This window comes from Hakea prostrata, chromosome 1, assembly GCF_041222555.1.
Source record: "Hakea prostrata isolate BN-2017 chromosome 1, UWA_Hpros_2, whole genome shotgun sequence".
Classification (NCBI taxonomy): domain Eukaryota; kingdom Viridiplantae; phylum Streptophyta; class Magnoliopsida; order Proteales; family Proteaceae; genus Hakea; species Hakea prostrata.
This window is the reverse complement of record NC_142600.1, coordinates 12,007,418-12,019,101: the sequence shown is the minus strand read 5'-3', so window position 1 is coordinate 12,019,101 and position 11,684 is coordinate 12,007,418. Positions and strand designations below refer to the sequence as shown.

The 11,684-nt window shown below is 39.2% G+C and overlaps 1 protein-coding gene and 1 pseudogene across 1 annotated transcript; both read left to right on the top strand.

Annotated features, from left to right (window-relative positions):
• The first annotated feature begins 1,020 nt into the window (after positions 1-1,020).
• Positions 1,021-5,522, top strand: LOC149027509 (protein trichome birefringence-like 33). The gene is made up of 6 exons (XM_089163288.1): positions 1,021-1,321; positions 1,421-1,661; positions 3,993-4,164; positions 4,321-4,520; positions 4,599-4,757; positions 4,883-5,522. Exons 1-6 carry the CDS (start codon positions 1,126-1,128, stop codon positions 5,220-5,222), a joined length of 1,308 nt encoding a protein of 435 aa, XP_089019414.1. The 5' UTR covers positions 1,021-1,125; the 3' UTR covers positions 5,223-5,522.
• An 854-nt stretch (positions 5,523-6,376) lies between these two features.
• LOC149027508 (protein trichome birefringence-like 33) lies at positions 6,377-10,432 on the top strand (annotated as a pseudogene).
• Positions 10,433-11,684: the final 1,252 nt, after the last annotated feature.

Here is an 11,684-nt window from a genome sequence, read left to right as displayed (position 1 = left end):
AAACATGGAAGCTTAAAAGCTTTTAAGATGCCCTAGTTAGGTGACAAATTGAATAAATTTGATATGAAGCCCAAGCCCAAGTCCAAGTCCAAGTCCAAGCTTGAAGAATACTCGGCCCAAAATTGATTTCGATTTCCCATTAGAGCTAAAGACTATCCACGGCCTTCTAATGGATTATGGATTTTTTTTTGCAATAATGATGGATTTTGAGGAAATTTTTCCTTAAAACATAAAACAAAAGGGTGGTTCTTATTTAAAATAAATTATTTTTGAATAACAAAATAAATGTCTGACAATCAAAAGAAGTTTACATGTGCTACCTACACTCAAAGGAAAAAAAAATAACAAAAAACTATATTTTTTTTGCCACAACTTACCCACCACTCCATCATGGAAGGGAGTTCATAATATTAAAAGGTTCAATAGTTGAGTTTCATTTGTGTGAGAGCAGAGATATATACAGATGCTCCCAACTAATTGAAATGGAAATCTCACCAAACACTACCAAATACCAACTCTGTTTCTTCCATTCTACTATATTTAAACTTCCATTTTGTGCTCTCACAGCTTAATTGAATCTGCGAGCAAAAACCTAATACCAATCATACCTATCTTTTTTGATTCTTCTTAACAAAAAAAGACAAACCATCACCTATCCAATTCAAAGGAGAAGAAACATGATTTGCCATCTCATATTAGCTCAAGCGTTCAAGCTAAGCAACAAACAAGTCTCAATCATAATCATACCTTCCACCCAGTTCATTTCCCCTTGCCTTCTATTCTCTTCCACCCAAAGAAGAGAAAGAAAAAAACTCCCTTCCTTATCTTCTTAGATATTGTAAAATATTATTCCAATCCAAAGGCATGTGGCCCTCTTGGCATTTTCTTTTTTTTGTCAATAAGCCCTCTTGGCATTTTCACAACATAGACACCTAGAACCGCTGCATCGAAGTATTACAATTAATGGCAGATACTATACGTTCTAATTATTAATTAGAACAAAACCTGGTTGATAATGACGAGCTAACCGACTCGGAGAAAAATTTCGCCTCAAGTCACAAATAAAGAGACTCAAATGGTAATGCAGAGAGAGAAGGGAGACCTTAACCCAGAAAACAGAGAGAGATGAAGAAGTCTTTCTCCGCCTATTCATCAGCGTCTCCCTTTAGGAAGACTCGGGTCTCTCCCTTTGTTTTTACTTTACTAGCCTTCATCGTCTTCGTCGCCATCATCTACGGCCAAGACCTGACTTATTGCCTTCTCAAAAGACCCAATTTGGAGCTCGGGCAAAACCCAGAACAGGAGAAGCCATCGAGAAGAGGTGGGTTTTTTAAGTGTTGGATCAATTTAATTTATTTGGGTAGTAGCAACGGTTGGTCAGTGATTCTGAGACTAACTTCTTCTTTGCTTGGCTAGCTAGAGAGTGATGTTCAGAGATTGGCATTTGCGGTGGGAAAGATCAGCAGCGATGGAAACGAGCAAGGAGAAGAAACATGCAATGTGTTTAATGGGAGATGGGTTCGCGACGAATCGAATCGGCCGATGTATGAAGAATCGGAATGTCCGTACATACAGCCACAGTTAACTTGTCAAGAACACGGGAGGCCAGAGAAAGAGTATCAGCACTGGAGATGGCAGCCTCATGGTTGTTCTCTTCCCAGGTTAGAGATTCTTGACTTTTTAAGCTTTCTGCAATTTTCCTTTTCGTTTTCTCTGGTTCTGTTTGGATGTCCGGAATCGAAATCGCCGTGTCGGAGTCGATCGAGGAAGAAGAAGAAGAAATGGTAAAGAACGGCGGAGATGATTCAAGGTTGAGTATTTAGTTTATGGTGTCTAATCACGGCCTCAGATGAGGAATATGCTGTTTCCCTTCCCATCATTGGACCGACATTTGTCCCTACTGGAGTCACCAGCTGTCGAATTTTTAATTGATATTTGAGAGCTAAAATCGTCGTGGAGTCCCATGAAAGTGGAGATCCCCAGATTCCAGAATCACAGATGCTCTTCTGTGTTCTGGACGGTGAGCCATGGAGGATAATAGTCGTCCCAAGGGTTCGTGAACCGAATTGGAATCTTAGATGGCTGGTAGAAAGTTCGAACTAGAAAGTAGAAACGTTCAAACCCAGAAATTTCTTAGGAATTGATTGAGTCAATCAGTGTTGGGAGGTCATTCCAATTTCCATGACCAGAGGAAAGAGAAAGATTTGGGATATAAAACAAGAAAAATCCTTTACTGCGCCTAAAAATGCGGGTGGTGACAGCTGGGTACATTGAATTTGATAAGAAAAGAACAAAGGGGGAAAGTCAATTAAGGTTGCATAGTTTCCGTGTGTGAATTCTCAGGCTGCTACAACACACTGCAAGTTGAAAGAGTTGCATTCAGATTCATTCAACCAAGAACCCACCGTTTGTCTACCCAAAATGAAAAATGAAGCAACCAATTATAGACTCACACTGATGGTCTTGCCTGAAAATGCTTTCAATAAATAATCTGCTCTTGTTTACCCAATGCCAGGGGCCAGGGTTTTAGAACCAGAAACGAGTCCCTGAATGCTCCCATTTCAGATCGAATCAAAACAGCCAGAATCAGTATGATTCCCCCTAGAATCAACTTGAAATGGTTGAAAGTGGTGAAAATTTAAGCACTGCAATTCAGAATTCCAGAAATTGGATTCTGCTGCTGATAGGACAAAATTCTTGATTTGATTCACCAATTGTCAACCCAATCCATCATGTTGTGGTCCAAGAAAATAGCATCACAATTGCTAGGATCTTTTCATCAGGATGGGGTGTCTTTATTTCCTCTTTGGGTGCATTATCCTCTTCCTTAGCATCATAAAATTAAATTCTTCAACAGAATTGCTTAGCAGGGTTGATGATGAGTGGTGCTAATTTTACCAGAAGATCTGGGTTTAGAGTCACATGGTCACCACTTTCCAACCACCACCCCCCCCCCCCCCAAAAAAAAAAAAGAAGAAGAAGAGAAAAGATATTAGGTATGATAGAGCAGGTTTGGACAAGATCCCCAAACCATCACCTACCACCAGTGAGGTATTGTATAACTTGCTTCAATTTCTTACTCAATTCAGTATTATAATATAAGATTCTCGTGTGGGTTAATTGATTATAAAAGTTTTTATTTTAGGTTAGGAAAGCATTACTTCCCTTCCTTCTAATTTACTTTTAACAACCCAGATTGCGTGTTTCTTAAATCTTCATTTAATCAAGTGTTTACTACATTTTAGTATAAGCTGCATGAAAAGCATGCAATTATATCCAATTAGACAAAAAAAGAGTAAGCGAGTTTATCTGTGTCATTACCATATAATTGTGAATGGTAACCATATGGCTAGTGGATTTATACATTTGACAGTTTCACCAGACATGGACTAAACCTATACCTATTTGATGGATTTATTTAGTAAAATCCTTTGGGGTTCCCTCTACATTTTTTGGTTTCCAATCCACTCTGAACCAGTTATTTAGCAGTTAGAGTTAGACCAGATCCTGTCTCTATCCAGTCGAAGTGTGTTCCTTTACATACTACCTAGCATAACCAGACTTCAAGTCAGTGATCCTGATCAGATGAATGCTATTGTCTGTTGAAACACAGACTTGCCAAGGCTTCAGCAAAATTTTACTTGAAGTGACTTTTGGGTTGGACCTGGTATTTGCCCGACCCATGGGTCTACAGTATGTTGGAAAATACCTAGCCCATTTCGGCACATTTATACCCACCAGTCTAATTCACTTGGATTAGATTTTGGGCAAAAGTTCCCTGTGGTGGAGAACAGGCACTTAAGGTTATGTTCAAACATTCAAACTGATATATGGTATGCTTTTTTCTTTCATGGGTTTGTTGAAAAGAATTCTTGGTTAAACTGAATTGTCATGTTCTTTCTGTTTCATATGTTGCCTCTTTTTAAATATAGTAGAACTGTACAAATAGTTTTTATGCTTTTGTTGATATGTCTAATTTTACATAACTGCAGCTTCAATGCAACATTTATGCTGGAGAAACTACGAGGGAAAAGGATGTTATTTGTGGGCGACAGTCTGAACAGGGGTCAGTATGTCTCCATGGTCTGTCTACTCCACCGGATCATCCCTGAACATGCTAAGTCCATGGAAACCTTTGACTCGCTGACCGTCTTCAGTGCTAAGGTAACATGGAATTCAAGAAAAATTAAAACAAAAATTGGCTCCAGTTCTTTCTTAGCGAGTCAATTTGAGTTTAGTTCTTGGTTCTGGTCCTAAATTGACACCCTTACCTAGTGTTGTTTTACATATAAATGCTGAGCTTTTCTTCAATTCTTGTAGGATTATAATGCCACAATCGAGTTCTACTGGGCTCCGTTTCTTCTGGAATCAAATTCAGATGATGCAGTCATCCACAGAGTGACAGATAGAATTGTCCGTAAAGGTTCCATCAATAAACATGGTCGTTTCTGGAAAGGAGCCGATGTAGTGGTATTCAATACCTATCTCTGGTGGATGACTGGAATGAAAATGAAAATCCTGTAACTACTCTGTCTCTACTGTGGCTTTTTCTTCTCTTCAATCAGTTGATGTCACTGATAATGTCTTCCATTTGACAGGCGAGGATCATTCAACGATTCAGTTAAAGATATTGTTGAGATGGAAACGGATGATGCTTACCGCATGGCTATGAAAAGTATGTTGAAATGGGCAGATAAGAATTTGGATCCTCAAAAAAGCAGAGTTTTCTTCACCAGCATGTCACCTTCCCATGGGAGGTATGTAAATTGTATTACCATTGTACAGTTAATTGTCACTCGCTAATTGTCACTCGCACACACACACACACACAGAGGCAGAGAAAGGAACACACAGAGCGTAGCTAATTAAGGAAACATTGCAGGAGCATTGATTGGGGAGGGGACCCAAATGGAAGCTGCTATAATGAAACAACTCCAATCGAAGATCCAAACTACTGGGGTTCTGGGCAGGACAAGAGGATAATGAGAGTGATCGGGGAAGTGTTTAGCAAATCAAAGGTGCCTATTACGTTTCTCAACATTACACAACTCTCAGAGTACAGGAAAGATGCTCACACTTCCATTTACAAGAAGCAGTGGAGCCCTTTGACACCTGAGAAATTAGCAAATCCTGTAAGCTATGCTGACTGCGTGCATTGGTGTTTACCTGGACTTCAAGATACTTGGAATGAGCTCTTATACGCAAAGCTTTTCTATCCTTAGCCACGTTAATCCATGAATTTACTTAGGAATCGATGGCCCTCAACTTTCTTGTTATGGTTTAGTCATTTTATGTGTAACAAGAGCTAGCTGGCGTCGAGAAATAACATTTATATTGTTCCAAAGCAAGAAAAAGAAGTAAATTGAATTTATTCTTTTGAATTGGTGCCGAACGCAGCAATCATGGAAGGGAGTTCATTATGTTAAACGGTTCGGCAAAGTTGAGTTTCATCTGTCTGAGAGCATAGATATATACAGATAACTCCCAGCTAATCGAAATGGAAACCTCACCAAACACTACCAAGTACCCACTCTGTCTCTCCATTCTACTATATTTAAACCTCCATTTTCTGATCTCACAACTAGAAAAGTCACTTTTGACAACATAGATCCCTAGGACCACTGGATCAAAGTATTAATCAACTTTTCCTTTTTCCGGTCAATAGAAATATTAATCACTGATACGTTCTAATTATAACATTACCTGGTTGATAATGACGAGCTAACTGACTCGGAGAAGAATTTCGCATTTTCGCTCAATTCGCAAATGTAGAGACACGAATGGGTAACACACTCTAAGATCGAACGAACAAGGAAGACCTTAATTAACCCAGAAAATAAAATTAGAGATGGAGAATCTCTGTAAAGGAAGACCTTGACCCAGGAAAAAGAGAGATGAAGAAGTCCTATTCATCATCGTCTCCCACTCGCTCCCTTTGGCTTTACTAGCCCTCGTCGCCATCATCTACGGCCAAGACCTGACTTATTGCCTTCTCAAACTACATCATTTCGGGCTCCGGCAAAACCCAGAACGGGAGAAGCCATCAAGAAGTGGTGGGTCTTCAAGTGTTGGATCCATTTATTTATTTGGGTAGTACCAAATTAGCAATGGTTGGTTTGTAATTCTGAGACTAACTTCTTCTTTGCTTGGCTAGTTAGAGAATAATGATGTTCAGAGATTGCCATTTGCGGTGGGAAAGATCAGTAGCGATGGAAACGGGCAAGGAGAAGGAACATGCAATACGTTTGATGCTGGGAGATGGGTTCGTGACGAATTGAATCGGCCGATGTATGAGGAATCGGAATTGTCCGTACATACAGCTGGAGTTTACTTGTCAAGAACACGGGAGGCCTGAGAAAGAGTATCAGCACTGGAGATGGCAGCCTCAACACTCGTGGTTGTTCTCTTCTCTGGTAGGAGATTCTTGACTTTTTCTTTCGTGTTTTCTCTGATTCCGTTTGGATGTCCGGAATCGAAATCGCCGTGTCGGAGTCGGTTTATGGTGGAGAACCGCGGAGATGATCCAAGGGTGAGTATTAAGCGTATGCGTCTTATCAACTATCAAGGCCCCAGTTTAGGAATATGCGGCTTCCCTTCCTACCATTGGACCAGCACCTGCCCCACGGTCATAGGTCATAGCTAGTCGGCTGGACACCTACCAAAGTTTTAATTGATATTTATTAATACTACCGCGTGTATATATATATATATATATATATATATATATATATATATATATATATATATATATATATATATTACACTTTTTTTTTTTATAAATTTTAGTATTAACACTCGCGTGTAACACTTAGAGGGGCAAAATACCCAACCTGCAAAGAGTGAAATGTGGCCAAACAGTCATACACGAAATAGACCATAGCTAAGGAATATGCTACACAATTAGACACCCCTCAAAAATATGTTTTACATTAGTTGATTGTTGCACATCGGTGGAAGATCATCCCCAGTAACCGTTTCCAATTTATCCTTCATTCAAAACGCTGCAAAAAGTTGGAAAGTTATACCACCTCAATTAATCACAATTGTAGAGGGAGTTATAATCGCCCCAACCCTAATGAATCTCATTTTCTGAATTTAAATTCAAAATTGACCAACCATTTGATCTTAAGAATCTACCATGTCAGCATCATCATCAACCATCAAGACTGCCGATACGCTACCACATGCAGTGGTGGTTGAGGGAAGTGTTCTTCCAATGCTAGGATCCATGGGGATACAATATTCATCATTTTCGTTGGAAGTGAGGTCTCGCGTTGCCTGTACTTTTCCAGTCCTCCATACAAATCTTTAAATGAAGAGTTTGAAACACTCATTGAAGCGGACTTGAACACAAATAGAGGCGGACAACTAAATTGAGCGAAACTATCATTAAAAGCACAATCTCTTGTGAATTTACCATGTGAATTTTAACCCATTTGATGTTTAGCAAATTCTCTGACCACTAGAGTTGGAATTTAGAATTAGGGAAAATAAAAAGAAAAATAGAAGGAAGAAACCAGAGAGAATGACAAATAGAGGGGACCAAAGCCCTCCATCTGCGAAACACTTAAGCCACTAGTTGCGAAAATTCAAAGAGAGAGGCTTTAGTTGATATTTGACAGTTGGAGACGTTGTGGAGTCTTATAAAGGTGGAAATCCTTGCATCGTGCTTCCGTGGTGTGTCTAACGTGATGCTTTATGCTACATGTGCCATGTGGATTTCATTAAATACTAACCACTTAAGTGAAACAAGACCATTTTTTTTAAATGAATCTAACATATTTTGAGCTGTTGGAATTCAATAAAATCTATGTAACGCCACCCAACAGAGGCACCACAAGCACCACCACATTAAATGCACCACACTAGAATTATCCTCGAAATCCCCAATCCACAGAACCCCAGATGCACCAACTTAAGTGAGACAAGACCATTTTTTCTTTAAAATGAACCAAACATGTTTTGAGCTGTTGGAATTTAATAAGATCCACGTGGCATCACCGGCACCACCGCATCAAACGCACCACCAAGGTAAGATCCTCAAAATCCCCAGGATCCCAGATGCTTTCTAGTTGGTGAACCATACAGATACAATCGCACCAAGTTTTTTCGAACCGGATTCGGATCGTAAACGGCAGCTAGAAAGTTTGAATTTGATGTAAAACGTTCAAACCCAGAAATTTCAAAACCTGCGCACAGCACACTTCATCTCAATCCAACCCAATCCATCAGGTGGTGATCCAAGAAAGTCTTGAATAATCTACGGATCTACCAACCTTTGTGGTTAGTTGAAAGTTTACCAATAATGCTATCGACTAGCTTCAAGGACTTTGCAGTGAGGATCAAGGCAAGACAATTAATTCAAGAATCTCTTCATCTGGGTGGGGTGTCCTTGTTTCCTCTTTGGCTGCATTCTCCTCCTTAGCATCAAAAAGTTCTTCAAGAGAATCGCTTAGCAGGGTTGGTGATGAGTGGTGCCAATATTACCAGAAGATCTTGATTTGGAGTTACATGGTCACCACTTTCCTCTTTTCGCCTACCCGGCCCGGTAGATGACGATAGAGCAGGTATGGTATGGACATGATCCCCAAATCATTATCTTCCAAAACAAGCGACGATTGGTGCGGAATAGCTTTTATATCTAAATTAATATATGGAAATCTTTGAGTCACTTACAGTCTTCTATGCTAAGGTAACGAGGAACTTAAGGAAAAAGTAAAACTAAAAGTTGGCTCTAGTTCTTTCTTATTAAGTCAAATTGAGTCTAGTTCCTGGTTCTTGTCCTAAGTTGATATGGTTTCCCAGACATTATGATTACGTGGATGACTGATGAGCTTTTCTTCAATTCTTGTAGGAATATAATGCCACAACTGAGTTCAACCGGACTCGATTTCTTCTCTTGAATCAAATTCGGATTATGCATTCACCCTCAAGAGTGACAAATAGCATTCTCCATTAGGCTGTGTTTGTTTGCAAAGGTGGGGTGGAAAAAAAGGGGTGAGAATAAAAAACATGTAAGTCCCATGTGGGGGTGAGGGGGGTTTTGTAGAAAAGTGATAGGGGGGTCCTACTTTTACTTTTCCCAACTTTTCAAAGTCCACTAATAATGGGGGTTCATCAAGTTTTCTTTAATTCACGAAAGTCCACTTTTCCACCCCCAACAATGTACCATTTTGGGTTTTTTCGGTGTTTCATTAATAAAGGTCTTCGTTTCTGAAAAGGAGCTGATACATTGGTATTTACCTGTCTTTTGTGGATGACTGGGACGAAAATGAAAATCCTGTAACGAGTGTCCCTACTGTGGTTTTTTTTTCTTTCTTCTTTTTCCCCTTTAATCAGTAGATGTGACTAGTAATGTCTTCCCATTGACAGAATGACAGGTGAGGATCATCTAAGTTTTTTTTTTTTTATTTAACAGGGATCATTCAAGGATTCAGTCAAAGATGTCTTTGAGATGAAAACTGTTGATGCTTATTGCATGGCTATGAAGAGTATGTCGAAATGGGTAGAAGAGAATTTGGATCCTCAAAAAAAAAAAGAGTTTTCTTCACCAGCATGTCACCTTCCCATGGAAGGTACGTAAGTTTTATGTCATTGCACAGTTAATTGTCAAACACACGCAAAGGCAGCAGAAAAAGGAACATACAGAGCGTAGCTAATGAAGGAAACATTGCAGGAGCATTGATTGGGGAGGGAACCCAAATGGAAGCTGCTATAATGAAACAACTCCAATCGAAGATCTGGGGTTCTGGACAAGACAAGAGCATAATGAGGGTGATATTGTGGAAGTGTATGGCAATCAAAGGTGCCTATTACGTTTCTCAACATTAATTACACAACTCTCAAGGGCATAGGAAAGATGCCCACGCTTCCATTTAGGAGATGCAGTGGAAGCCTTCGACACCTGAGCAATTAGCAAACCCTGCAAGCTATGCTGAGTGCGTCCATTAATGGTGTTTAGCTGGACTTCAAGATACTTGGAATGAGCTCTTATACGCAACGCTCTTCTATCCTTAGCCGTGTTAATCCATGAATTTACTTAGGAACGGATGGCCCTTAACTTTCTTCTTATGGATTAGTCATTTTAATGAAGAGCTTGCGTAGAGAAATAAAATTTATACTGTTCAAAAGCAAGAAAAAGAAGGCAATTGAATTGATTCTTTTGTATTTGTTCCAGTTTACATCAGTTGAAAGGACTTTGGTAGTTGCTAATGGTAAAGCATGAAAGGCTCCCTGAACTCTAATGATTTAAAGGGATTGGTCATGGGTTCAAAGTTTGGAAAGAGTGTAAGCAGATTCAAGAACGAATGGAGGGAGATTCATACATGTAGTGGGTAGCTTTCTTTTTAAGAATTTTTTCAAATTCTCATATTTAGAGGAATAATTACAACTATTCATTTGATTAGATATTCTCATATTCATCTAGAAAAACAGAAAACACGTTTCATTTGATTAGATGGTTTGGTTGAATGTTGTTCTCTTATTCGACCGCAGATGCTTAATTTAAGTGGATGGTCAGGAACCATAGATGCTATAAGCAACTGGCTCATAATTTTAAAAGGTTGGTTCCATAGTTTATAATTAATATTATAGTAAGTAATTCACGATAAATATGTATTAGTATATACGAAGGATTACGGGGAATACAATCATTGTGGTTCTCATAATTAGGGGTATTAATCTGCAACTAAATCGTTTAAATCGATCAAACCAGCTTGTCATAGTCTAACGCGACTCAATTTGAATCTTAATGGATTGTGTTTAGACTAACGGGGTTCAAAGCTCAAAATGTGTGATACAGTAGCTCGTTAGTTCTACCTAGGGGTGTCAAAACCTAACCCGAACCGTTAAAACCGGACCGACCCGGCCCGCACCGAAGCTTAAGGGGTGTTTGGGCTGAACAACCTCAGCCCGCAACGGTTCGGGCTGGGTAGGGTTAGCCCGTGTGCGGTCCGCTAGCCCGAACCGTTTGGCCCGAAACCAGCCCAAACCTAAACCAACCCATTAAACCCGTTATAAATAAATAAAATAAAATAAATCTAAATGTAAAAGCCAAGAAAACCCCCAAATTTCTATTTGTTTTCTTAATTGTTTTGCTTTGGAATATTCAAACAAGAAGTCTGTCAAAGCCTTTGCCATTTGGAATATGTGTTTAGTAAATATTTAGCAAATGTATTATCATTTGAAAATCTTTTAATGCTTTATTTTGATCCATTTTTACAAGTGTTAAGAAGGAAAAGGAGAATACGCAAATACAACCCACTAAAATTCATCAAGATGCTAGATTTCTTTTGTATATTAGTTCTATAATTTTTACTTCTTTGTAGAAAAAGAGTTTTTGGTTTTGAACACTCAACACAAGAGATTTGAAGATAACTTAATGCTTATATGTGTTTACATACTCTTGATAAATTCTACACATCAACAAAGTACTCAAAACATACAGCTAGTAAACCCGAACCTAAACCGTTAGTAAACCCAATTCGAAACCATTAGCCGAAATCGTTAGTCAACCCGAACCCAAACCGCACCGGCCCAAAACCGGCTCGAAACCGTTATTTTCTTAATGGGCTGAGTGCTTTTCAGCCCGAAACCGTTAGGCCCAACCCGAACCGTTGACACCCCTAGTTCTACCAATATATAGTTTTGAAGAAGTTTTAGTGGATTTGTTTTACTAAGCCCTT